Genomic DNA, 26324 nt, shown 5'->3' on the forward strand with positions numbered 1-26324 from the left:
CCACTGTCTTTGGCCCACGCCCACACACTTTCTATTTTATCGTGCAAACATTACTCGTTAATTAAAAAAAAAAAGGGTGGGGGGGTGACTTTGGATGCAACATCTCAAGTGTAAAGTTTGAATGAACTAGAAATCAGTACAGGAAACAAAAAGTAGTTTACCTCAAATGATGCAACTCAATGTGTCCACCTGTTGGCTACTTGTGGAACTGCCATGACGTCATTCTTTCAGCTGCACGACTAGAAATGACTTCACTGAGAATCCAATGCTATATAATAAAACCTTTTTATTCAAGGGTATCCCCATGTAGATTCCTTTATCATATCTTACAAATAGATGGTATATGCACAAAACGAGACAAACTGCGTGTACAGATGAACATACAAACAAGGTAATTAAAAACAACGACAAAAAAAAAAAAAAAAACAACAGCTTGATTGGCAAACCAAAGAGACAAATGTCTTCTCCGCCTTTCATCAAACATTATTACAGTCCAATTTGGACAATTAGTTCAACCTAATCACTACATGGCTGCACATGACGAACATGTTGTGCTCTTGTGGAAAACATAAGAGATGATTGGACAACATCGGTAGAAACACTGCTAAGCTTTTTGAACTGTGTGCAAAGTCACAACAAAATGTCCCTAACCTTCTCCCTTTGAAATGCTTGATAAAAGAAGAAAAAAAAACTGTTGTTTATCTGTAACCTATAACAAGGGATTTGAACTTGAAATTAAATTGTCAGGTTTTCAGCCTTTGAGCATCAAGGGATCATTCACATTCACATTCAAGGAAAATGACATCATTCCCACTTCACACCACCGTCTTGTCTCCTTTCAAGACATCTCACGCAAGGATTGTTTTGTCAGTATGCTTGGAAGACGGGTGAAGTAAAAATACACCGTCTTCAAATTGAAAAGTGAAGAACAGGTGTGGGGAAGCTGTGATTAAAAAAAAAAAGTAAATAAATACACTGCTCACAAATATTCTGGGTTATCAGTCCTTTGGATGAAATTTCCGGTTGAACTTAAAAAGCCCACGATCCCGATTTGTTTGTGGGCAACAATGATGCAAGAACCAAACAAATTTTTGGGGAGGTGTTTTCTAACAGTTCCTCTGAGGTAGATTCCCCAGCCCTGTTCTGTGTATGAAGCACATTCAGAACCATTTCAGTCACGCCTTAAGCTACTGTTTCACTCTGTAAACTATTTAAACACTTGACTAGAACCTTCAATGAACATTCTCTAAGCAGGAAGTGATGCTTAAGAAGGGGTACACGCGGACCGATTTTTAGGCCCAATTTGATGATGATCAAGGAAGTCAACATTGGTCCGATGTCTCTGAAGGATTATCCTTTGGTGAGGTGTGTTAGGAGTGATTTTATTTAAAGCCATCTCTGATCAACTAAGACCAACGTTAACCCAGTTAATGGAAAAGCCGTTGTAACCTCGTCAGGTCCATGAACTAGTACACTATTTGTTCTCACCATTAAGACAATACAGCACGTTCAAAGAACAAAATGACACTACCGCTTATGGTCGACCTTTCACCTTTTAGTTAATATTTTTGATATCCTACTTAATGGACGATGTGTGACAAGAGCAGTAAAAACACTATTCTGTAATCATGTCAGGGCTCTCTCACATAAAAAAAAAATGTTTAAGACATTGAAAAGCGGTAAGCGTGTACCCCACTTTAGCGCTGGTGTTGCTTCAAAACTTAACTCGATATATGAAATGAGACAGACATTAAAAAAAAATTAACAGTCGCAATTCCTGTTATCCAAAAGGACATCATAAAGCATCAATAAATACACAGGCGGGACATGTTTCACACTCTAATTTGGGGAAGACCAATCTTGCAGTAAGGCTGGCATTTTCTTTTTTTTGTTTTGTTTTTTGGGGTGGGGGTTTACATTCATGGGGACAAACCGGACCCCTTGTGACTTCAATGTAGCCCAAGGGATGAAAGACACGCGGTACTTGAAGTTGTTCCACAATCAAGCAAGAAAAGGCACTGTGATATTTTGTTATAGATCCTTAGAATTTCTTGGAAAAAGGTAAAAAGCTTAAAAAAAAAATCAAATAAAATAAATCTTTTGGCGGAATTTTCCTTTTCTTGAAAAATAATCATGCTTAGAAAAATAGTTATTTGCACCTTTGACTCATTTGAGTAAATTTAGATTACAAAAACGTACTACTTAATAATAATTTTTTTAAAATGCAGGTGACATTTTTACGTCAAATATGGTTACTGTCCAACAAAAAAAATATATTTTTTTAAAATCTCAAATTTTTCTTTGTATTGGGGATTTAAAAAAAAGGATGCTTTTTAATTGGACAGCTATGACTGGGAGAGGGAAAAGCATAAAGACAGAAAGAAATATGATTTTGTGCTAAGTGCAAGGGGTAAAAAAAATGTTTGTGAGATACATTAACATTACTGAAGGTAATTTTTTAAATGCTCGAAACTCTTAAGTCATACACAAAGAGGACGATATACCAAAACATAAGAAATATTAGACAAAAAGAGAATAAAAATACAAACAGATAAAGGATGTGATAGGAGAGAAAAAGAGGGATCACCTGCTTTTAGATGAAGGAGGGGAAGGACTGCGCTACAACAAAACAGTACGTTCCTCCATAATAATAAAAAATTTAAAACAAAACAAACAAAAAAAAAACAGCACTTTTGGAATTCACAGTCCTGCCTGTCGTGGGGTCGCGGCGAGCGTCACTGGACCTCTAGCCGGCTGTACATGACGCCGCGGTTCCACTGCACAGTTCGCACCCACGGCGGCAGCTGGTAGGAGCGCGGCACGAGACCGCTGACGTTCTCCTCCAAGTACTGGAAGGGCCGATACCACCACACCCGCGAGAAGAGGTTATTCTGCGTCGTCTCTTTCAGTGACTGGTGAGCACAAAATACACGGAACATATTTGTGTACAGGTAGCGATGGAAAGGTATGAAAATGTCACAGTTACCATGACGCAAATCATCACGAATACTGGCATCATGAAGGTTAACGTTCGGGAAAAAAATGAAGGCACCATCATTTTTGTTCGCATGAGTTTTTTTTTTGTTTTTTTTTTAATAATTCTGTTGAACAAAAATTCAAAAGCATTTTTTAAATTCAAGTTAAAATGTGTGACCACTGTGGGGATGTCTATTATTAACTGAAGGATACCAACAATTTTGACGATAAGTAGTAGAGAGAATAGACGGATTTCAAGATGATTAGATTTGATTTAGAGCTGATAATACAAGTTCTTGCCCATGGCTTCAAAGCGGAGGTTTGTCTGCTAGCCCGTGACTCAAGTCAGGAAGACTTGCACTTCAGGGCTGAAGTCTTACATGATACTAGTGGTTTGAGGTATTTTTTGGCTCACATTAGAAATTGCACAACTTTAGGGGTTTCTGACTTGAGATATATTCCATATTTAAGGCAAGCGCAAGCATAATGAGATTTAATTGTCTCATAACATTTTTTTCCTTCATTATAACAGAAAATGGGAACATAAATAATGCTGCATGCCGCATTCACCTGCTGGTTGGCCATCGTGTGGTACCACCAGAAGAGGCGTGTAGTGATAAAGTAGGCCACAACTACATCCACAGTGTAGTGGTCGTGCGCCAGAAGGATGCAGAAGACTCCCACGGCGCTCAAGGTCCAGCAGAACCAGTGGTACCACCAGAACCGTCTGGGGGAATCTGCCCAAAAAACATATTGGTTATAATATTCGTTAAAGGAGGTCACTGATGGTGCAGTGGTACACTCGCCCGAGTTGTGTGCGGGCAGCGTGGGTTCAGTTCGCACTCAGTGATGGTGTCTATGTCTGCCCTGTGACTGGCTGGCGACCAGTTCAGGGTGTAGTGCTCCTTTCGCCCGTAGTCAGCTGGGATAGGCTCCAGCACCCTCCCGCGACCCTCTACAGGATAAGCGGTGTGGATAATGACAATGACACGTTTGTTAAAGGGAACCCCCCCCCCCCCCCCAAAAAAAAAATCTTATTGGCGTGCATATACAAAATAGTTGGGTCTCTGGAGCCTCTGCCCACCCATGAAGTGGGAAATTAAACCTTTTATTAGCTCCATATTCCTAAAAATGTTCCTGTGAGCGAGCTGCTCTGCACTTCCACCCCTCATAACTAAAAACGAAACAAAACTTTGCAAAGTAACTGCCCCCAAACAGTTTCTCAACCAACGACATAACAGGGCAAGTTGCAAAATACATGCCCCTTCAAGGCAAATATCCAACACCTGATTTATGCAGTGTCTACAGTAATTACATTTTCTTCACACTTTTACCAATTAAAAAAAGTAATTAAAAAAAGGCATTTCACTTCATTTCAATGGGGGTAACTGATTTGCCATGCAATTACATTGAGTTAATAGCGTGGTTTCAGAGCAATTTTACTTGCAAGTCAGGGTAGCAGTATCTCCTTTAAAAATTTTTTAAAAAGATGCAGTAGTTTAATTCTCCACCAGAGGTCGCTATTGCATCAGTCGGGCAATCTCATTCAAATTGGCCAGGAAGATAAAAATATCAGCTCATAAAAACTTTCACAAGTCGACCCTGTTGCTCTTAAAATGCCTGGTGTAAAAAACGGCCAAGCGTGCTGAGGAACAGAAAATAGTGTCACGCAACCATGCAGGGACGTGAGAATGAAACCAACATGCAGCGTGCTAGCGGTTAGTCAAATATGTACAGTCAGTTTCCTGTGTGACTCCATTTCATGGCACACTTTAGAGAAGTGTTACTTTTTTGACTTTCAGTCTTGCATTTCATAACGGACATTTGTAGCGAGTCGAGTATCGTGACTTACACTCCTTGATGAAGAGGTATGTTAGCGTTAGCATGACCGTGTGGCCGCTGTACAGGTAATCTCCGCACATGGTGTGGGAGCCAGTGATGGAGAGGCCCCCACCAGCAATCATCTTCATCACTCTCCTCATCTGCGCTTCCCAGTCTCCCAGAAGCTGAAAGCATCACAGGCGCGTGCACACTTAATCATTGCAACAGATATTTACGCATGAGTTTCCACAATGACTGACAGGTTTTGGTCACTAATCCATTGAGGCCAATTAAGGCTGCAGTGTATCATACCTTCGGGGAGCATTTGAAATGCATCCCAGGGACAGGCAGAGTGGTGATGTACATGGTAATACACCGATACAAATAAAGTGTACCCACAATGAAAAAGAAGCGCCTGCCGATGATTGACCTGGAAAAATAAATAACCAAGTTACGTTTTAAGTACAGCAGTATTTCTCGAACATTTTAGAAATTAGAAATCCCTTTATTGTCATTGTACTCAAGTGTGCAACGAGATTAGATTTAAAGTAAATGCCACCAGTAAAAATTCTTAGCAATCCAAGTACCACCAGAATGACCAACATTGCAATATGTAGACTAAATGTTAACCCAAAACAAGGCAAAGATTTTAATTCCTATTTATTAATGTTAGAATCCACAGTAACATTATGCTTAGTACTTTCAACTTTAACCCCAACCCCTGCTCACAGGTGTGGTGTTACGTGCCCTTCCAGTTATTAAAAAAAAGTTAATCTATGCAAATGTGTTGGTTTTAAATGGAAATGAACAAATACAAATACGCTGTACTGGATTTAAAACAAACGAGTTTCAGCAAAGTTTGCAAATTCAATACAGTTTTCTGAAATTCAGTGGTGAGTGAATCGCTGCTACATACAGCAAGTGTCTAACTAGAAAAGGGTTCACAGGTCAGATTATGTTACTTTTTATTACTGTAAATTTGCCAAAATCTATCCTTTAAAAATTACAATAATAAAAAGCAGGGACACTCATATGACGTATTAGGTAAGGGACACTAAATGCAACTGCCTCACACCAAAAAGTGCAACTCAGCTTCTTAGCTACACGACGTCATTGTAAACTAAGCTGATATTTCATTTTAAATTTCGAAAATAGTAACACTGTCTCTGTATGTTCCATTTGGTTCCCTTACTGAAACTAACTGTGACCTTAAAACCAAGGATCATACCAAACTGGGATTTTTGGCGTGCCATTCCACCCCTAGAAATTCACATTTAGCTGGTTTGACATTCCTGCGGTATACGGCACTTCCAAAAATTGTTGATTAAGCTTTTCTATTATTGGGAGGGCTTTATTTGTTGCTACCTATAGAATGGGTTGTGAAGATTAAAACCAGTACCTGTGCTTAAGGACAGCCCACTGTATGAGCCACAGCGCCACCAGCAGCATGCCATTAATCTCGCAGATGGAGAAGGCCCATTCTCTCCGGTTGAACAGGTCGAAAAACTTGTCGGGCAGCGGCGGGGTGTGCTCTTTCGTCGGCACCCTCTCGTGGACCACCGATATCACGATGGTGGTGGTGACAAAGCACACTACCGCGTAGACGAACGCCACGCCTGTCTTGCCCCACTCAGATGGGAAGGTGGTGCGCGAGGCCTCCATCGGAGGGATGGGAATGTGCACCATCTCCGCCGTCCGCAAGGTGCCATTCCTCTGAGGTTTAATCGTCCCGTTGGGCAGGCCGCCGGCGTGCCCGTTCGCGTGGCCGTTCTTGTGCGCCTCAATGTGGGTCTCGATCCGCAACGTCTCCAGACGCTCCAGCAGCTGCTGCCCGCTGTCTGACGACACCAGCAGGAGCGGCGGCGTGTGGAAGTCGTCCCGCGTAAGCCGCAGCAAGGCGGCGCCGTCCGTCCGGCGGAGGGCGTCTATGTACTCCGGCATGCCCTCTTTGCTAAGCCATTCGGCGACGTCCTCGGCGGACCACGAAGCTACCTTGGTCATCTTGGCCGGTGGCCGCGTGCTCGGATGGCAGGTGAAGGGTCGCAGAGAGGTTCGGCGCTCTTAGAGGGCAGTCTTAAGTCCACACCGGCTCCGGTGCATGCTGTTTATAAAGATGTCCTTTATTAGTCCCACAATGGGGAAATTTGAAATGGAGCATCGAATAGGTGGTGGTGGGGAGGGGGGGCACCCGGAGGGACCCCTTGTTGTCAAGGTCAAAAGGTAGATGTCCAGGTTGTTTTTCTACGCCGCACACCTGTCGAAGAAAATAAATGCTTTACTACATCACATAGCACAAGGCACTTTGATCCTCAGTGTAGAGAAAGTATTCCTGCTTCAAAGTAGCCTTTTAACCAAAAGCAGCCCTTGGCAAGTCTCTTTTTACCGTTTTATTTTTTTAATCTCGTCTTTTCATCATTGGCACACGGCCACTTAAACTTCATTCACCAAAGGTGACTTTTGGACAACTCCCGACCACAAATCTACAATCTTTGCAAAATTAGCACATTTCTAAAACTACAAGACATATCATTTATTACTCACTGAAACCGGTAAGTCACAAGTTCTGCTATTTGACCTTTTTGCATGTGTGACACATTACGAAACTTTTGAGCCTTTTTTTTTTTGTGTATCAACTCAAACACATGTAACCACGAAGAAAAACAAATATGCGCATTAGTGGACATATTGTATTAAAGTAGAAATTTGTCAGCTGATTCGAGGTTAACTAGAGGCCAGAGATGTTATGAAGGGAAAAGGAAAACATGAACAGTGGACATTTCCAAGGCCCCTGAGGGACACAATTTAGGGGAAATTATGAAGTTAAACTTGGAGTAAACAGCATCATGAAAGTAATTCCATGCTTTGTTTCATTTTTTTTTTTTTTTTTTGACTCAGCAATGGACGTGCAATATGTATCAGAAACTTTGTCTTCAGCTAACTAATATTTTTATAATTAGGTATTCTACAGATTGGGCCATTGATTAACCAATTGGCAATGCAAAATAATACTCAATTTGTTACGCCCCTTGTTATCAAAGTTAAGTTGTTTTTCCGGTTATTATGATAATTATGAAGGGCGGCACGATGGCCTCACATTGCAGAGGTTGTGTGGAGGTTGCATGTTCTCTTTGTGCCTGCATGGGTTTTCTCTGGGTACTCCGGTTTCCTCCCAAATTCCCAAAACATACACGGTAGGACGACTGAACACTCTAAATGGTCAGTAGGCGTGATAGTCCGCATGGATGCTTGTTTGTCTTTGTGTGCCCTGCAATTAGCTGGCAACCAGTTCAGTATCCCGCCTACTGCCCGAAGACAGCTGGGATAGGCTCCAGCACGCCCGCAACCCTCGTGAGGAAAAAAAGCGGCTCAGAAAATGGATGGATGGATATTATTATTCACAATTGGTTAAAACATCCACCAACCCAACCAAAATGGACAACTTCTTGCTCAATTCCGGGCATTGGTTCTTGAGACTTTTTGTCAATCCGGATATGATAAAGATGACACAATATTTCATGTCAAAATGTGAAACTGTTATAATTATTTTATCCATACATTTTCTCCACTGCTTATCCTGTACAGAGTCACAGGAAGTAGACATACACTTTAAAAGAAAATACATTTACAGTATTTGAAATGCAGTACAGGCAGGAAGACATCTCTTTCCAAACTGCCAGAAACCCTTATTTTTTATGATTATTTTTTTTTTTTTTTTAGAAGTGATTTACTTCTCGTAAATCTGATTATGAAACACACTGGGCAACAGATCATACAACAAGCAATGTAACCTTGACATTCATCGTTTGCATTTTCATGATATCATTTGTTTACAGAGCGTGATATCCGTGATGGACACCGGGTGGTTCTGCTAGAGGCCGGGAGGTAGCGTGAGGTAGAGTTGGCGGTCAGTCAGACAGGAGGGAAATGAGAGGATGGGAGGGTGGGGAAGAGGGGGCACATAAATAAAGGAGAAGGTCGACACTAAGGCCGCCCCACCCCTGGAAAGGCTGCTTTAGCTCAGCTCAGAGCAGACAGCCGCCACAGAGGGATCAGTACCTCGTGGTGCGGCCCAACACATCCTCTGTGGTTGCAGAGCTGAGCAAACGACAGGTGGGAGGTGCCACCTGTCATCACACTTATTCCGACCGAGATACAGAAAACAACTAACAGTTGTGTTTTCAAAAACAAACATGGATCTGGCCGTGTGACAAGCCAGCTGCGTAGCAGCCGTGTGAGGCTGTGCGAGAGAACATTACTTTACAGAGATAAAGAACATGAGACAAAGAGCACTTAGACCAATCTGAGATTAGCTGTCAATGACTCAGCGGTGTGCCGAGGACCGACCTTTGGTCTGTGAATCGGCTTACAGCTGGCGCGCTGAGAAAATAAGCTCACCTCAAGTGTACTAGCGACAGGAAATGCACTATAATCCCAAAAGTGGGTATGATCCAGAAATCTGGAACGTGTTTGTGCAGTCACATTAAGCAGTGCTTTACTCTCACTTTCGTTGGTTGCAGAATTGAAAGAACAAAAAACGCGCTAATTACAGGCAACTGAACACCTCTGAATAGTTACAACAACAACAACAACAAAAAACATTACCTTACATTCACAATCACAAGTAAAGAAAACACTCGTGCTCACTTAATGACCGGCTTCATAGTACTGATTATCCAGGACTGAGCCATGTTGCAAGCTTCCCAAAAGCCCAACAAGAACCTCACTAAAGCTGGGCGTCAATGGGTGGACTCAAAAACAAAGGCTGTCTGGACAATACTCCTATTCGGAAAAAAAGTACCGATACCACTTTACCAAGCTGACATATACTGCAGCCGTTGTGAGAGATACTTATGCAGTGGAAGTCAACCCAAAAATATTCTTTGTAATAAAAGGGCATAAAATGAAAGGGCAAAAGCAAAGTTGACGATACATCCACATCCCTACTTGTTACTCCATTTTTGGCTGTTATTTCTTCTTTGTCCCTTATAAACGTATCCACTTCTTTTGCGTGGTGCTCCCTTGCATTCAAACTAATAAACCCATCCATCATCTGAGCCGCTTCTCCTCACAAGGGTTGCGGGGGTGCTGGAGCCTACCCCAGGGATCTTCGGCCAGTAGGCGGGGTACACTCTGAACGGGTTGCCAGCCAATTGCAGGCCACACAAAGACGACCGACCATCCGTGCTCACAAACACACCCAGGGGAAATTCGGAGGGTTCAATCAAGCTACCATGCATGTTTTTGGAGGAAACTGGAGTGTCCGGAGAAAGTTCACGCAGGTACGGGGAGAACATGCAAACTCCACACAGGAAGGTTGGAGTCGGAATCCAACCCTGCACCCCTGAACTGCGAGGCCATCGTGCTAACCAGTCGACCACCGTGCCGCCGACTAAGAAACTGCATCACTAAAATGCTTTGTGTTAGCAGCTGCATTCACGTGAAAGGTGTGGAAAGACTGTTGGACAATCATACAGATGGATGTTAAATTGTCTACAAAGTATTGTATTTGAATAAAACACTAAAAGTTGATTTTGGTAAAAATAAAAACATTTATCACATTGGCATGACATTGTTGCATATTGAAAAACGGCACTTTTGTATGGATAACTATTCAATGGTACGATGTCTCAAAAAAAAAAAAAAAAAAAATTAAAAGGGGGTATCACACTGCATCCAAAGCTAAAACAACGCCAGAGCGGTGCTCAGATTCTAATAATATTACAGACAATAACGTCAAATCAAATATAGTTCAATTGCAAAGCATAATCAAAAACCAAGAACTATTCAGCCCTAACACAAAACTTACTTGAAACGGTAGATTGAACATTCAAGGTCACCCACCGCCTGAATAAATATTTATCATTTCGAAATATGGCTCTTTGTCTTGGTGGTGCGTTAACTGACCACAACTTCCCAGTCATACTATTCATGCACATATGTGTTTACTCAAGGCAAACAAGCCACACAGCACTGACAACATTCAGTTACCGGAGGTGAAAAGAAAGTTTCCAGCCCGTTTTGTATAATTACGATTATTATCAGTATTTCTGGCTACAAAGCATTACAGCAGTGACAACCAGCGTTTGAAAGAGCAACAGTCACAAGAAGCTGAACTTTGAGTCGTAATAGCGCTCACGCAGAAGCACGTCGTTATCGGCGACTGGCTGGAGATGATAAAAGGAAAAGTGATATAAAAAAAACGATTTGGTGAGGTTTACCTGCTCTTTATTTTATTATGCTGCATTTATTTACTCTGGCTTAATTCATTTTCAATCAAAATTTGGTATTTGCCGGATTGACCGCAGCACAATAGTTGAATTTGGATATAATCGGAACTAAAGCAAACATTAACTCTACTTTCGCTTTTCATTTGGCATTGTCACCAAAGTCTTATATCATCCAAAGTATAGACTCATTTATTAAATCGACATGTCTGCACTGCTCATCTTAACTGTGGCATCAGTTTTTTCCCCAAACATGTAGCAAACACCAGCTGTGGTATTTGTTGAACATCTGCGACTTCTAACGAAAACAAAAAGAGCACTTGCCCTGCATGCGTTACATTTTTCCACTATGAAAATTCAGTGGGGCCGAGTAGAGCGAGAGAACCACAGGGCAGTGCACGTGATGCAACCAGAAAAAGATCCCACCCAGGAGGACAATACGTCAAGCTGACACAAACATAAACACGCCATCCGCGCCTCGTCTTTATGAAGCTCGGAGTGGAAGCAAATGAGTCATTTGGGAGATGTTTTGAAAAGGTCTTGGCAGAGGATACGAGACTGGAGATTGCTTTTTGTGTCGTGGAACTGAAATACGGCAGAGAATCTAAAAAGCACACTGAACGTCGTCTGTGCTTTGTCCTCAAGAAATCTGTTGAGCTCTAATTAAGTATGCTGCTCACAAATATTGTACCGTGGATACGCTAGGTGATGACGTGCACTGCTGTTGATCCACTTACTGATGGATCCATTTCTACGTTTTTGAGTCTGCGGGGTCATTGGTCGAAATGTGTCATTATTCTCAAAAGCCATTGACATTGCAACTCCATACAACCATTTAAGCCAGTCACTGCCAGCCCAGGTAAAATGGACTTTTTGACCTCTATACCAGTCAATGGCAGTGAATGTTAACATGCATTCGTCAAACATCTTCGGAAAAAGAAAGTCGCACATAACTGCAGCGTTTTAATACATTCATTGCTGATATCGACATCAAGCGTTTGCCGTCGCTCGGCCGGTTTTCTTTCTTTTGAGTAGCAAGCAATTAAATCACGGTTCTTGAGTTGTTTGGGGCACTTTCAAATGATGCCTTTTCTCATTAAAGTTAAATGAGTTTAAAGAGGCTTTTATTGTTTAAATTGTAATGATCATTGACTTGCACTAAACGTGTAGGACAGTTAATAATGTCAAAATGTTGCTTAAAACACTTCTTTTGAAATTGAGGACCCTGTAAATCAGTGATTCCCAAAGTATAGTGCGCGGGAAACGATAAACTGTGCCCAGAGCGCTTCACAAAAGCTCACATTGACTCACTCGTACACTAAAGGGCAGTTGCCGCCCAGCAAGGCGCCACCTGGCCCACGGGGAGAAAAATTAGCATTCGATGTATCGCCCAAGGACACTTTGACAGTGGACAGCGAAGAATCATTGCCTTCTCAATGTGTGTGCAGTTAATCTTTAAGAAATGTTTGAACATCAGGAACAAATTTTCCTTGACCATTATATTTTAATTGACTCAAGAACAGTTTAATTATTATCCAGAGTAAACTGTCATGTGCATTGTACCGTAACAGTGGCTAAAGTATATTAAATATACTTGATAAGGAGTACACATACGACTTGCACCATTGCTTTAACTACATGGTACGTGGAGAACTACTGTACATATTTTGGGAAACATTTCAGGGATTATTAAATCTAATTTCCATTCATTCCTATGGGAGAACTGAACATTCGCGCACGGATCGTGTTCAACATGACATTGTTTAGAAAAATTCTTTCATCCTTTCTGCTCTCGACAACGCAACGGGATTGGCCTCGCAGGATTTGACAACTGTGTCACACACTTGTCAACGCTTTCTTTTCTCACCTTTTCCTTCTGCCTGCCTCATTCTAGCCCGTGTGATCAGGAGCCAGCGCCGATGCCTGTTGCCGCCGCCGCTCCCAACATTTGCTTCCCGTTGCACATTGCAGTCAGTTTTGTTTTATTTCCTGTCCTCCAAAAAAAAAAAAAAAAAAAAAAAATGCATGTTGTGATTTGGAAACTAGTCAAGGCAAAGCCACCTGATTTTTTGGGGTGGTTTTGACATCAAAATGGTGTCCAAACCTTAGGGTATAGTCCTTCAAGATGATTCTCAAATTAGTTCATTAATATGTCACATAAAAGAAGATCGATGTCAATGGGCAGCAAGGAGGAAAAAGAATAAAAAAAATTCTAAATGTTTGCTATAACTACTTTTCAATACAAAAACTGTAAATCACGTTCCAAAAAAACAATTGCCCCTGAGCCCACTTTAAAAAGGGAGTGTTTTGTTATTCATTGTCCAAAAGGGTGTGGATCTTTGATTGAGACATATTTTTTCTCCCCCCAAACAATGGCATCCTGTTACAGGGTGTTTACTTTGTGGGCTAAAGGTTGAGACTCTCACCTGTATCGCTTTACACTTGGCATACAAATACGCGACAGGTTCAATCTCACACAACTGCAACTCCACTTGGTAACTGTGTGTGCAACCTTTGGAAAATTCAGTTTTGAGCTATTAAGCAATCGAAAAACTCCATATGCTAGTGTTTATTTTTAACTTGCACTCCCCTTGATGACGTTGGGTTGGCGTTATTAGCAAGAAATATGAGTAATGTTGTTGGAAACGCTCCTCTACACACCCCAAATCAAGTCTGCAAGGATTTCTGCAGTAAGTGACAAAAATCAACAAAAGTCCAAACAAATTGTGTGCTGTAGAATCTGTTCTGGAAATTTGTAAAACAATGTGTTCGTTTCATAAACGATACATTTAGTGGTTCAACAATGTTGTAGGCATATAATGTTAAACTGCACCTGCATTATTCCAAACAACATTGCCACAAATCCATTGGCAACCTAATTAACAGGAATTACATCATGTTGATTGTAAAATTAAACAATCGTTTATTTAGAGCATGGCATTAAAAAAAAAAAAGGTGTGCTGAGATTTAGTAGCTAATGCGATGTTGCTGACAACAGTGCCCCCCGACCCTGCTGTTAAAAGAGGACAAGGTGCTCTCCAGGATGCTATATTTAGCCACACGAGGCCCTTTTTATTGATCGTTGTGGACAAATGACTGCTCAAACCCAATAAAGAAAATAAGCGATCATTGCCGCCTGATTAAATTCCACAGAAATCTTTAAGATCTTTAAGTGCTTGGGGCAAACAGTTGTGAATCCAGCTGTAGGGATTCTAAACAACAACACAGCATACTATACGGTGCCATGTCCTTGGCTCATTGTGGACAGATCAATGTCTGGGCATGATTTAGGAGAGGTTTAGTACAACATGGCAACATCATTTGTTAATAAAAGCAGCAACCTAACCACCTCCCATGTTTCCCGTGCAGTGAAGCCCTGCATGCCTATCGTTTTTATATATTCATTTTTGGAATGGGTTTTTACAGGACTCAGGCAAGTCTGAATTTATTGTTGCACGCATTCAGTGTCGTATCAGTGGTGCAAAGAAGAGTCAGACGGATCCCAACTTAAGTCTCGTCAGAACTGTTGTTCCCACAGAAAATAGGATGCCTAGAGTTGTACAGTATGCTTTGTTTGCATGTGTTACTACTCCGTGTATAAAGTAGCAGTTGTTTCAATAACAATGGGACAAAAGTTCCCAATAGTTGTCAAAATGCTGAGTCAGGTTTTGAACGGCCACTTCAACCTGAGTACAACACATCAATAATTTTGAAAATCGGAGCATGGATTCAGGAGAATTTGAGTATTTGGTGTCTGAAAATAATTGAAGGTTTTGTGCAATATCATCTGTAGAACACGTAAAAAAAAATCTTCAAATTAGAGTAAAACAGTACACCATTGTTTATAGTCAACATATCCCTGCAGTAAAGTGGGATTCACAGCTATCATATCACTATGTACAATGACTACCAGCTAAAACCAGGAGACTAACTTATTGCAGCGGAATATTTGCTCACAAGACCTGGGTCCAATCATCCCGAACAAATAAGCAAATACACGTCATCCTCCAGAACTTAGCAACCACACTGTATCACCAACAACTTGAATGAAAAGGCCATAAAGAGACAGCGACTCCTGCGGAAGCCTCGAGGGAGCAGAGCAACCTAGCCATCTGCTAATGAGGAAGCCTGTTGTAGTTTTATAAGCCCCTGATTAGGATGGCAGGCCTGTATGGCCTTGGGGGAGAAGCACAAGTTGCAGATTGTCTCTGTTCGATTCAATGTCCTGCACACACCACACTGTGGGACTTGTTGTCAACAGGAAACCATTAGAGTGCATTTAGCTCATCCTTGTATTTACACGGGGTATGTCTGCGTGGCGGCTTAAAAGTAAGCAATTACGCTAATTATGTACATATGAATTATTAATTGTAACAGAGAAGGAGAATATTGATAGCTTTTCATGTAACAAGCATCAGAAAAGGCCTACATTTTCATGACTTAAATTGAAATTGAAGCACCATCATGCCTTGTGCATTTCGACGTTAAGTTTTGCGTGACTGCAGTAACAGCCCAAGTGGAAAAATTATCACTAAAGGTTCAAAGCACCGACGTAACTGTTTCAGAAACTTGGGAGTTGGCACGACAATGCTTTAAGATATTTTACTGACCATCAAGCAGTTTGTTAAACAGGGGTGCCCATAAGTGGTGCGCCAGTGCGCATAAGCACGGGAAATTGAATGAAGAAGGGAGGCGTGTGACAAGCGACGTGGCGACGGGTTTGAAAAGGTTGGGTTTCCACTAACGGCTAAAATCATTGTGACGGTGGCTAAACGTGTCGATGAAGGGCCATTAGCAAACCAGTAATCTCCTTGCTGCCACGACGTCAACGGTCTATGAAAATATGTCCTTCCGTGAAAGTGGTCTGTGGTGCAAAAAACAAGATTGGACACTGGACTACCGCCCTACAGAACTGTGCATAGTAAGCTAGCTAGCCTTGTTGAGATGTGTTGAGTCTGTAGGTTCAACCATGAGGTCGGTGGGAATAAATAAACGAGCACCAAACGACAACCTCTGGTGCTCAATTAAGAACCACACCAAAATGGTTACGAGCACTCCTGACGATAAATATATGTAGGACGTGATTGTATTGTCATTTTATGTACTGTATATTTTGTTCATGAAATGGCAATACATGATGTACACTTTTTCCGTCCCACAGAGAAACCAGATTAGTAGTTTGGGAAACTCAGCCTGATAAGCCAACAGCACTTAAGGGAAAACTAGAGTCTTTGAAGGTAGCCCATAAAATGAAACTTGATCACATTTTATGGATGTGGCCGACAGATGGTCAGACGCTGATTTTAGAAAAAGTATAAACAACTGGCATCAAGTTGGTCTTGGGCCAAAACCTAACACATGTGTTGTTGTAAAAACAGAACACCAACACAATATGTTTTTCATCTACTCAGATTTTGTACTGTGTTCCATTTCAAAAGTAGGACAATGTAAGAAATGCGGTAATAAGACACCGCTTAGGTATTTAGGGTTTAGGCAAATAGCAATTAGGGCTTGACAATATTTCAGCAGAAATCTAACAAACTGACAAATTTGAGACACAGTGGAAGGCAACGGAGGGAATAAAGACTACTATTGTAAACAAACGACTACAAGTCACAACAGGAGGATCCCTCAGCTCACGAAAGCAGTGCTGCTGAGAATGCCTTTCATGAAATGCATTTCGGCAACCATGTCGCTGTGTATTTGTTACTCCGCTGCAAAAACTCTGTCCTTAATTTATTGTGGTCTTGTGTTTTTCCTCAAGTACCGTACACAAAAGTAGGCTAAAGCCAGCATTCCAAAAAGCAGTTGTGGGCCACAGGAAACCGGGACATCATGCGAGTGGGAGTAGAACTTCATGTGTTTCTAATTATGGCACAATAAAAATAAAAGCTATTTTTTCCATTCTTTGGGAGGGCAACTACGAGGGAAACAAAATGCTCAATCACTAACAGCAAGCTCTAAGTAGTAAAAACTTTGTGTGACCAAAGGATGGCAAAAAGCCATCTTGTTAACAGAATTCGGCACAGAGTGCAGTTGGTGCCAGAAGAGTATTTTTTTTTCATTGGGTATTCAAAGAAAATATTGTGCAAAGGTTCACCAAGTCACATGCAGGCAGGCTTGGGCACGAAATAAATTTGCGTGAACAGCAAAAATGTCAGCATGTACTAATTGCAACATCATGATCATCAACACAGCGGTATGTTGGTGTCAACTTAGCCGCCATTTTTGTGACTTAAGCTGTCAGTTAGAAGATGATAACCTGGAAATGGAAGAGAAAGCCTGCACTGATATAAGCAGGGGCTATTCATAATTAAAGTTCAACGCCACCGTCAAAAGTCGACATAGCAAAGAGTGTAATCCTCACGAACCAGGACATAAAAATAAAATGAACTGCTCTGAATTTGTATTCGAAAGTAGCACAAAAGTCAACTTTCAAAATTGGCGCTTTCACTTTAGAAAAACGACATATGCGATCGACAAGACTGATGGTCACTACTTGAGCGTTGCACGTGCCCTTGAGCACAGCACTGAGCGTTACTAGGAAGCAATACATCTATCTAAGACAGATAATATTCTTCCATGCCAACAGCTGTTGATTAAGTATACCAATGACTCTTTGTCATTGATGTAAACTGAGAGTAGTGTTTCCCCACTGCTGAATCATCATACATCCGGACAGAAACGTCATTGTTTCCACCAAAGAGTGGAGGAAACCGTGTGCTGTCGCTGCTTGTGGACAGTCAGATATTCTTTTCTTTGGCAGTGACACATTCTGGCAACAATAAACTCCTTTGACTCAACTTCGATGTTTTGCCTCCCAACTTAACATTGACTGCAGGGCGCTGTTAATGCTCCGCCTGAGAGAAGTTGCTTTCTCAACACAAAAAAAATTTAAATAAATCCCTATGACGATTTGGTTGCGCACACATATACTGTAAAATATATAAATCCACCCATTCAAGAGATTCAATTCTTATAGGAAGGCTTTCCACAGGGAGCGTACTTGTGAGAATTTTTTTTAAAAAAATTTTCCAGAGCGCATTTGCGAGGTCACAAACTGATGCTGGAAAATATCACCTGTCTCTCTATCTCCGCTCTAATTCAGAGCTAAACTTTCTCAGTCAGGAACTATCAGATGCTCAGGGAATTGTGAGCTGGGCTGACAAAATCTCACCTATTTCAAAGCTGGTACCATGTAAATCAATTAATTTGTGAAATTTTACGCATACATACATAATGCCAGTCCGTCGTTAATGACCAATTAATAAATACAATATTTTTTTTAAAAAGCACAAAAAAGCTGAAACCTATTAGTAAATGTAATGGGGAGGAAACGTTCACTTGGTCCCGCCCTGTTTCACCGACCCAGTTCTAGTTTAAACCTAACAACCCTGCGCCACAGTCTAAAGCGAGCTTTACTAGTACTACCTCAAGTAAATATTTACCAAGGGGCGAGCCTCGGTGTGGGTGCTTTACTGCCCCAGTGAAACGTTAGCCGACACACCTGTGACATAGACATTCGTCCACACGGTAGGTTCATTTACACGCTAAAAAAGACACACAGGCCGCATGTACACGAAGGGTTCGGGCCGATCGCGACGATGTGTTGTGAGGCTTAAGGGGCTTAGAGACTGGAAAACCTAAAATAGACGAGCTCGGCTATTTTAGCTAGCTCGCTGCGTTAGCAAAAAATAAATACACACGAGAGACCGTTAGCAGGCTCAATCCCGCACCGGATTACATTTACTAAAGTGCTAAACTACCACCGCAAACACTATCAGCTACGTCATGCCACGTTCGAACAACAAAACGGAATACGGCAAGACGGTCACTCTAAATCGGCGTCATCGTTCGTGCACGGCGCGACCTGACAACAACAATGTTCGGCTCCTTCACAAGGCTAGGGAGCAACTTAGGTTAACCGCATGTTGACCGTCAAACTGGGGCGAACGTGTGGATGTCAACAGGAACGAAAGAGGAGCGGAATTTCCAAAGAATCGGAGCCACATTCATTGGCTTGGTGTTGACTGACCGACCGACGAGTTCTCATCACTCGCGGGTGAGACGACTGCCTTCGTCGTTTGATAATGTCATAATTCGTTTACCTTGCCGTAGAATCTTTGAACTCGTCCTCTTCGGCGTGTCGCGGTGACCACTGCGACGCGCAAGTCGTCACTCTTGTTAAATCCAACTAACGTCCTCTCGAGTAGGCGCTTAACAACAGTACAGAGAAGTAGGGAGTCCTTACGTGACGTCACGCATGCTGCATTCGGCTGCTCTCGGAGAACGTCAACTCAATCCGCCCTTTGAGGAATAACATCTTACTCCCTGTTATTTCGTGACGTATAAACATTCTTGAATTCTCAAGCGGTAACTTGTAATGTAATATAGTGTTTATTTTGTATAAAAGTGGCAGCGCCACAAAGCATCGCGCACAGAAGTAGTCACATGTTGGATCCCGTGAGAAGTAAGTGAACACAACAGCAGTGCACAACCACGCAGAGAATGCAAAGCTGGAGTTTGATCAGCTTCGAGGGTTCTTGCAGCCATCTGTTGGCCAAAAAATGTAGTTTACACTTAGACTAAAAAAGTAAGCTATTTAGCATGAACTGTTATTGCTGCACAGAATAATGGAACCAGTCAGGTCAGTCCTATCTATAACATAGGCCAAAAATATATGTTTTACATTCTCAACTGGATGCATAGGTGTTACAAAAAAGATGTGATACGGCACCCACGTCAACTTTATACTGGTTGCCAGCTGGATTTGGAAGGGGAAACAAGGGCATTGTCTCACATTTACTGCAAGTTGAATGGCATTCTTGTCCCGTTTGCTGATCTTGGTGAACACGTTTTAAATATCTTGTGTGATAACTTGAAATACTGTTTTCTTTTACAGATTAAACATGTTGAATTGACCACTTGAGCATGTCACATAACAGAGTACCTGCAGTACAGATAAAACTCTATCACTTCTGCATGATTTAGAAGCCAAAGTTCAGGTTGTGAAACTCTCCTCAGTGCAACACGTTTTTTTTTGTCCTTTAAACGGGCAACACATTTTTTGGGGTCTTTTAAACAAACTCTTGGACTGGACAGCATTGTTTTTGGACGAGGCTGAATCATGCAGATCAACATTTGGAGGATCCTCATTGTTTACTTGGTAGGAACTCTAAGCTATTCCAGCTGTTTTCTCAACAAAGCCAGTCCAAGTATTCCAAGGATCGCCAAATATTTTGGCACAAAAGGGCGCTATGAAGAAGTGAACCCCCATCTTTTAGAGGACATCCTGGCTGTCAACACTTCCATCCTGCAGCCCCCATCTCCACAATGCCGTCCCATTCATCTGACCGGTATTCTCAGACATGGCACGAGATACCCGACGAGCGCGATCCTCAAGCACATGCAAAAGATGTACAATGCGGTAAAAAGTGCCACGCCTGGCCAAGAGAGCTGGGTGTGCGAGATCCAGACTCGTTGGAGCATGTGGTATCCTGATGACATGGATGGTCGGTTAGCCCGGAAAGGCGTGGATGATCTCAAACATCTGGCAGTCAGGCTGTCCAAGCTGTTCCCCACGCTGCTTTCTGAGGAGAACCTTCGAGGAGGATTTGTGAAGTTTATAAGCAGCTCCAAGCACAGGTGCATCAACAGCACGCTGTCCTTCATGGCGGGACTGACAGAGCTGTGGGATATTCAAGGTACTCAACGCTCAATGCAGCTTTATTTCTATGGCATTTTAGCAACAACCGCAGCTGTAAAAAAAAAAAAAAAGTGCTGAAGAAAAAACATAATATAAATGACACTGGGAAACAATTTTAAAAAATCATTGGTTAGATTTTTATGCTTAGTAAAACAAAAATTGGCATGATGATTCCAAAATTGCAGTGTTTTTTTTTTTTCTAGCACGTCAAGTTTTTTTTCTCTACAGTTTATCCTCCACATAAGCAAAATTCCACTGATTAGCGGTAGTAAGACAATAGAAGAGCTGATTGGAATCATCAACAAATATGTGGCAACTTGTTAGTGCAGTCACAACGGAGAGAGTGCAGTGAGAGGTGTGTGCAGCTCCCATTGGGTCAGTAGTATCAATATCTGCAAAAAGTAGGGCTGGCTTTTCTCTTAACGGTGTAACCTTGGGCCTACCGTTGTAAATTATATGTTCCATGCAGCCCCACTAATCAAAACACGGCATTCTGATTAATATTGCGTTTCTGATGCTGGTGGATTTTGTCGCATAACTCATCTTCCACTAAAGCAAAATCAACCAGAATGCCATGTTTAGACTAGTGAATGCATATAGAACATATTATTGCAAATAATTGTCGCGGGTTAGCTTCCCCTTTAAGCTTCTAGATGCGTCATGAACCAGTTGTTGTGATTATTGAGCCCTCTAGATGGCGCACTCTGTTCAACATAGAATATATCAAGAGGAGTAAAAGAAATGCAATCGATTTATGAAGCATCTTGAAGCTTCATTTTGCCATCGCTCACTGTCAGCCCTAACTCAACAAAAAAAAAAATCTTCCAATGTAATAGATATAATACATAAAATATTATTTTCAATTTAAACTAAACAGTCTCGTTTACGTTGACATTCAGCATACAGGAGGTGCAAAGTTTTATTCCATCCTAGTTGCACACTCCACTCGCTTGTGTTGGTAGGTGAGAGAGAGAGAAGCAAGATTGAAGTCAGCTGTATGAGGACGCCGAGATAAAAAATGTCTCTGGTCGGTATGCTGAAATTGTAATCTCGTGATCACAGCATGCAATGCTCATGAGATAAATGAATAAATAAGCTAAAGTAAATAATGAAATGTAAAAACTGAAGAAAAAAAACTGTCTTTACTTTGCATTATGTTAAGTCATCAAAAGACAGTTAACATAAAAACAAGAAGAAAGCTAACTGACATTGATGGCAAATTGATGGAACATCCGCATGGTATCAATCTATTTACCTGTGTGGTCAGATACTATGACCAGCGACTTTATGCAAACACACTAACTGTTACTTCCCTGTCACCAACTTAGATCAGACATTTGACTACGAGGTGAATGACGCACTAATGAAGCATTTTACCCACTGCACCAAGTTTGTGGAGGACGTTGTCAGGAACCCCTTAGCCCTGATGGAGGTCGATAAGTTCAAAGAGGGACCAGAGATGAGGATGGTCCGGGAGAAGATAGCGAACCAACTCGGAGTCCCCTACCGGAACATCACAGCCGGTTAGTGGTGTGATTTCCTTTCGAAGACATTCTGAGTTCTAGGACGCTCATATTTCTGTTCAAAACAGTGATCACAATGTCATAAAAGTATGCAGACTCAGCACTTTTTAAATAATAGATCGGTTCCTCTTGAGAGAATTTTCAGAATGACATTTAATGCCGCAAGAGGCTATGGAGCAACACAATATATTTCACGCTATGAAATGCACAAGTAGTAGCATTGGCCAGAAAGGGATAACGTAAACAAGCGCCAAGCTTGAGTCTTTAAATTTTTACAAACCAATTCAGTCATTTCACAAAATGTTTCCTGCATGCTCATCTAATTTCTCCACAGACATGGCTGATGCTGCAATGAATCTTTGTGCCTACGAGTTGGCCATCAAGACAGTCAACTCTCCCTGGTGTCAGAGCTTGGATGAGGTTGACGCAAAGGTATGGGGACAGAAAATTGTAGGGGTGCGTAGACATGAAAATTATGCTTGACGAAGTAGCAATTATTTTTCAGCAGTCTGAGGGAAACCGAGGCCTTCTCAGTTCGAGCTTCCAATTGTACAACCCAAGCGGCATTTTGGCTGTACATGCTTAAGTCATTGGCCCACTAAACCCACAATGCATTTAATTATCAGCTTTGTCACAGTGGTTAGTCCTTGACAAACAAGCCGACATTATTCACATCACAAAAGACGTTTTGTCTCCGAGCTGACCTCCAGCTCAGGTAGCCTGAAACGTTACCTAGCATAGTGGAGGACTTAATGTGAAGACCACCTTGCCTTACATTTTTTTTGGGGTCAACAGATAGTGGAGTATGCGAATGACTTGAGGCAATTCTGGAAAAGAAGCTACGGTCACGATATTAACAGAAAGTCCAGTTGTATTTTATTCCATGATGTCTTCAGTCGTCTGGACCAAGCGGCCAGCGAAAACAAGTGAGTAAAATGTCCGTCAACCTGAGTCTCTTTCTGACTATATAAGTTTCAAAGGTGCCTTGACTTCCAATTTATGAGTTTTTTTTTTAGTCATGCTGTAGCTGGGGGGGGGCAGTAAGTAAGTGTCCTTACATGTGGTTACGGAGAACCAGCTGCTGATGCATTTGCAGCAATTTATTGAATGGGACAAACAGTCACAATTATATATAAAAAAAAAAAAAAAAACTGTTGCATGGAGCTGCTATGACCGCAACTCCCACAACGCAGATACAGCTCTTGACATCAAACACATTAAAAAAAAAATCTTTACATTCACTTTTATGTTTTACGGTAAACATGGGCTATTTGCAGCGAATAGAGACCAAACTGTGAATGGAGAAAATCTGCTAGGGTTTTCCACAAAATAGTAGCAAAGGACTACTTTTGTGCAAATTCAAGTTCAACTGACTTTCCTTTGCACCAAAATACCAACAAATGGCATCTAAGAAATATTCCTATGGCCTCAGCACAAAATTTGAGTTTTCAGCAAATAACAGAGGACATATTCTGAATATTCCTGAATACCAAACCTGACAACCTCACTGTTAGCAAAAAGCTGTGAATAATTGATTCTCCCTTTATATTGCTATTTTAAAAAAAAATCTGAAAAAACACAAATAGGCAGGGAATTAGGTCAAAACCATTTCTCCCTCATTCTTAAAAGGATCCTCTTCCAAAACAATTTAGGTCCGGCCAACAGGTGAACGAAGCAGTGACGATCCAAGTCGGCCACGGAGAGACCCTCCTTCCGCTGTACACCCTCCTGGGCTTCTTCAAGGACGCCAAACCCCTGACATCGTCAAACTACGACTCACAACACCAACGCTCTTTTCGCCCCAGCTTGGCGCTACCATACGCGGCTAACCTGCTACTAGCGCTGTACGACTGCGGAGAAAGCGACTTGAGGTTGCAGCCACTGATTAATGAGAAACCAGTGAGCTTCCCTGGTTTGACTGAGAGTCAGCAGGCATCCATGCCGCTGTATAAAGACGTCAAAGAACACTACAAGGAACTCATCCAAGGCTGTGACTTTGAGACGGAGTGTGAACTTTTCAATAGACCTAATCAATTTTTAATTAAAGAGGCCTTGTAAATGCTACCTCTTCAAAAATACAAGACAGGAACACATGTGGAAATAGAATGTACAATTTCAACATGAGAAGTGTGTCAACACAAATACCTCAAAAGAAACAATTTTGGGATAAACAGTAATATGAGTCAAATTGTTTACATCCACAAGTGTGTACATTTAGTATTACCTCAATTAATTCAGTTGTGCCTTGAAATATGAATTTATTTTTTTTTTGGTGGAAAAATAAAAGTAAAAAATAGCTGTTCTGCAAAGCGCTTTGTTGGCGCTACAACTGCTGTGAAAGCGCTATATGAATAAAGATGGATTAGCTTAGATCAGTGGTGGGTGGTCAAGGTCTTCTCTGCTGGCCTAACAAAATAAACATATCCTATGATAAAAGTTTATCATATCACATTATATCCCAGTGTTCTATTTTTAGGTTGGAGTTTTTATCCAATCACAATTCAGCTAGCTTGTGTTGCCCCGCAGATTTCAGAGTTCGGTATGCCTTCAGATCGAACTGTGTGGGCGTCTGTGCTGTGTGAGTGAACGGGCTCTTAGAGTTGATAGACAGTTGCAACAGCCAATCAGATCACAAGTTGGTGACAGTAAGGCCTTCTCACAGGCCCCACGCTGAAGGTGACTTAACGAGCCTCGTGATTCGATACTCACTTGTGCGAGGGCAGCGCTATGCAGAATCAACAAATACACACCAGATGACCAGACAACGGTTCGAAAGTCTAAAATATAAATCTTGATTTTTAAACCCACAATGGGCGAAGGAGGGAAACGTGTGGATTTGATTGCAGATATACTTGCAAGGCCTTTTTCAATACGGACCTTTCAAGAGAAGCTAGCTGAGGTCGTCCAACACCCAAACGTGCGTAAGTGTGTATATATTATTTCTCCAGCCTAACAGCATAATCTATGTACCTAAAATCACTTCCGCAGTTCCTCATTCTCATATAAATCCGCCACGGAGAGGTAAATGCTTTTGAGATGTTGAAGTGGTCATGGGTAGGATGTCCACATGAATTTTGGTGCCAATTGATCACAGTTTTTGGACATAATAAGCAATGAAAGCACAATGATTTCCAATTGAGTTTGCAATTGGTAGCGTTGATAATCGGTACATTCAGTGACTCTTGCAGTCCCATGCGAAGAGCAGAGGTGGGTGCGGACATATTCCTCATTAAAAGTAGGTGTTTTTCAAGTCGTCACTTACTTCCTAATTTCTCTAAAAGGAATAGATAAAGAAAACTAAATTAAGTCTCATGATAAGAATAATAGAGAAACTGGCCTTGTTCGGGAAAAATTGGCCATCTTGGATCTTGTCTAAGGCAAAGGTGTGATTGAAGCATGCATGCAATTATCTGTACTGTTTAGTTTAAATATAAATTTATACAGGGCACTCCCAAGTATGACAGCTTGAAGCCTTTTTTGGAGGGGGGGGCGGTCGGTCAATATTTGCAAAATTGGTTGCAATGGTGAGGTGAATCGAATTTAGTTCAGTTTCCACTGGCAAGTCAACACAAAATGCAGCCAAATGACAGTTCGAATTATTTCAAAAGCGAGACCACTCGTATCTTAAGGCACCACTGTCGTTAGTTTCTGAAAAGTAAATATCAGTGGTCATTTCCGAAACGGGATAATAGCCATATTTTACAAGGAACAACCTAGCCATGAGTGCACACTCCAAACTTAAGATACAATGCTCAGACCGAAACCTGGGATACAATAGAATAATACTTCACGCAGCTGTAGCTGTAACAAAGCACTTCAAAGAATATTCAAAGATTGCATTTTTTCCACAGAACAAACAAAACTCATCAATGCACAGCTGCATAAGTAGAGGCAAATATATTAAAGTGTGTGCACTTGGCGATGTAAAACAATATCTTTACATCCCAGAATGTTTTTTTTTGACAAACTTAACATTGAAATTTTACATGTATGGCTCTGTTGGTTAAACGTGACAGAATATAAATGTACAAGTGTGGGTTTAGGCTCACCATGTTTAAAACGTGTATTTTATTA

The 26324-nt window shown here is 41.5% G+C and overlaps 2 protein-coding genes across 5 annotated transcripts; one reads left to right on the forward strand and one right to left on the reverse strand.

Moving 5' to 3' along the window:
• Positions 1–268: 268 nt before the first annotated feature.
• Positions 269–19285, reverse strand: sgms1a (sphingomyelin synthase 1a). Of its 2 annotated transcripts, none has more exons than XM_088304245.1 (6): positions 19130–19285; positions 6197–7051; positions 5110–5227; positions 4829–4982; positions 3547–3713; positions 269–2912 (listed from the first exon to the last, which is right to left on the reverse strand). In XM_088304245.1, the coding sequence occupies exons 2-6, from the start codon at positions 6796–6798 to the stop codon at positions 2736–2738; spliced, it is 1218 nt and encodes a 405-aa protein (XP_088160371.1). In that variant the 5' UTR covers positions 6799–7051; positions 19130–19285; the 3' UTR covers positions 269–2735. The 2 variants fall into 2 exon arrangements, with proteins under 2 accessions (XP_088160371.1, XP_088160372.1); XM_088304246.1 differs by lacking the exon at positions 19130–19285 and adding an exon at positions 12889–12906.
• LOC148330115 (multiple inositol polyphosphate phosphatase 1-like) lies at positions 18382–24704 on the forward strand. Of its 3 annotated transcripts, none has more exons than XM_088304242.1 (6): positions 18382–18554; positions 19924–20725; positions 22056–22250; positions 22585–22682; positions 23046–23176; positions 23903–24704. In XM_088304242.1, exons 2-6 carry the CDS (start codon positions 20149–20151, stop codon positions 24306–24308), a joined length of 1407 nt encoding a protein of 468 aa, XP_088160368.1. In that variant the 5' UTR covers positions 18382–18554; positions 19924–20148; the 3' UTR covers positions 24309–24704. The 3 variants fall into 3 exon arrangements, with proteins under 3 accessions (XP_088160368.1, XP_088160369.1, XP_088160370.1); XM_088304243.1 differs by lacking the exon at positions 18382–18554 and adding an exon at positions 18578–19083; XM_088304244.1 differs by lacking the exon at positions 18382–18554 and adding an exon at positions 19129–19668.
• Positions 24705–26324: the final 1620 nt, after the last annotated feature.

The sequence above is a fragment of the Idiotropiscis lumnitzeri genome, chromosome 9, assembly GCF_059441095.1.
Source record: "Idiotropiscis lumnitzeri isolate Australia: NSW breed Sydney's pygmy pipehorse chromosome 9, RoL_Ilum_1.0, whole genome shotgun sequence".
Lineage (NCBI taxonomy): Eukaryota > Metazoa > Chordata > Actinopteri > Syngnathiformes > Syngnathidae > Idiotropiscis > Idiotropiscis lumnitzeri.

Bases quoted from the DNA above. Each gene is read 5' to 3' on its own strand.
- sgms1a (XM_088304245.1), bottom strand. From the start codon at position 6,798: ATGACCAAGGTAGCTTCGTGGTCCGCCGAGGACGTCGCCGAATGGCTT. The intron at 5,228-6,196 runs GTACTGGTTTTA...TTATTTTTCCAG, and splicing joins TGGGCTGTCCTTAAGCACAG to GTCAATCATCGGCAGGCGCT. The intron at 4,983-5,109 runs GTATGATACACT...TGATGCTTTCAG, and splicing joins ATTTCAAATGCTCCCCGAAG to CTTCTGGGAGACTGGGAAGC.
- LOC148330115 (XM_088304242.1), top strand. From the start codon at position 20,149: ATGCAGATCAACATTTGGAGGATCCTCATTGTTTACTTGGTAGGAACT. The intron at 22,683-23,045 runs GTATGGGGACAG...TGGGGTCAACAG, and splicing joins TGGATGAGGTTGACGCAAAG to ATAGTGGAGTATGCGAATGA. The intron at 23,177-23,902 runs GTGAGTAAAATG...AAAACAATTTAG, and splicing joins CAAGCGGCCAGCGAAAACAA to GTCCGGCCAACAGGTGAACG.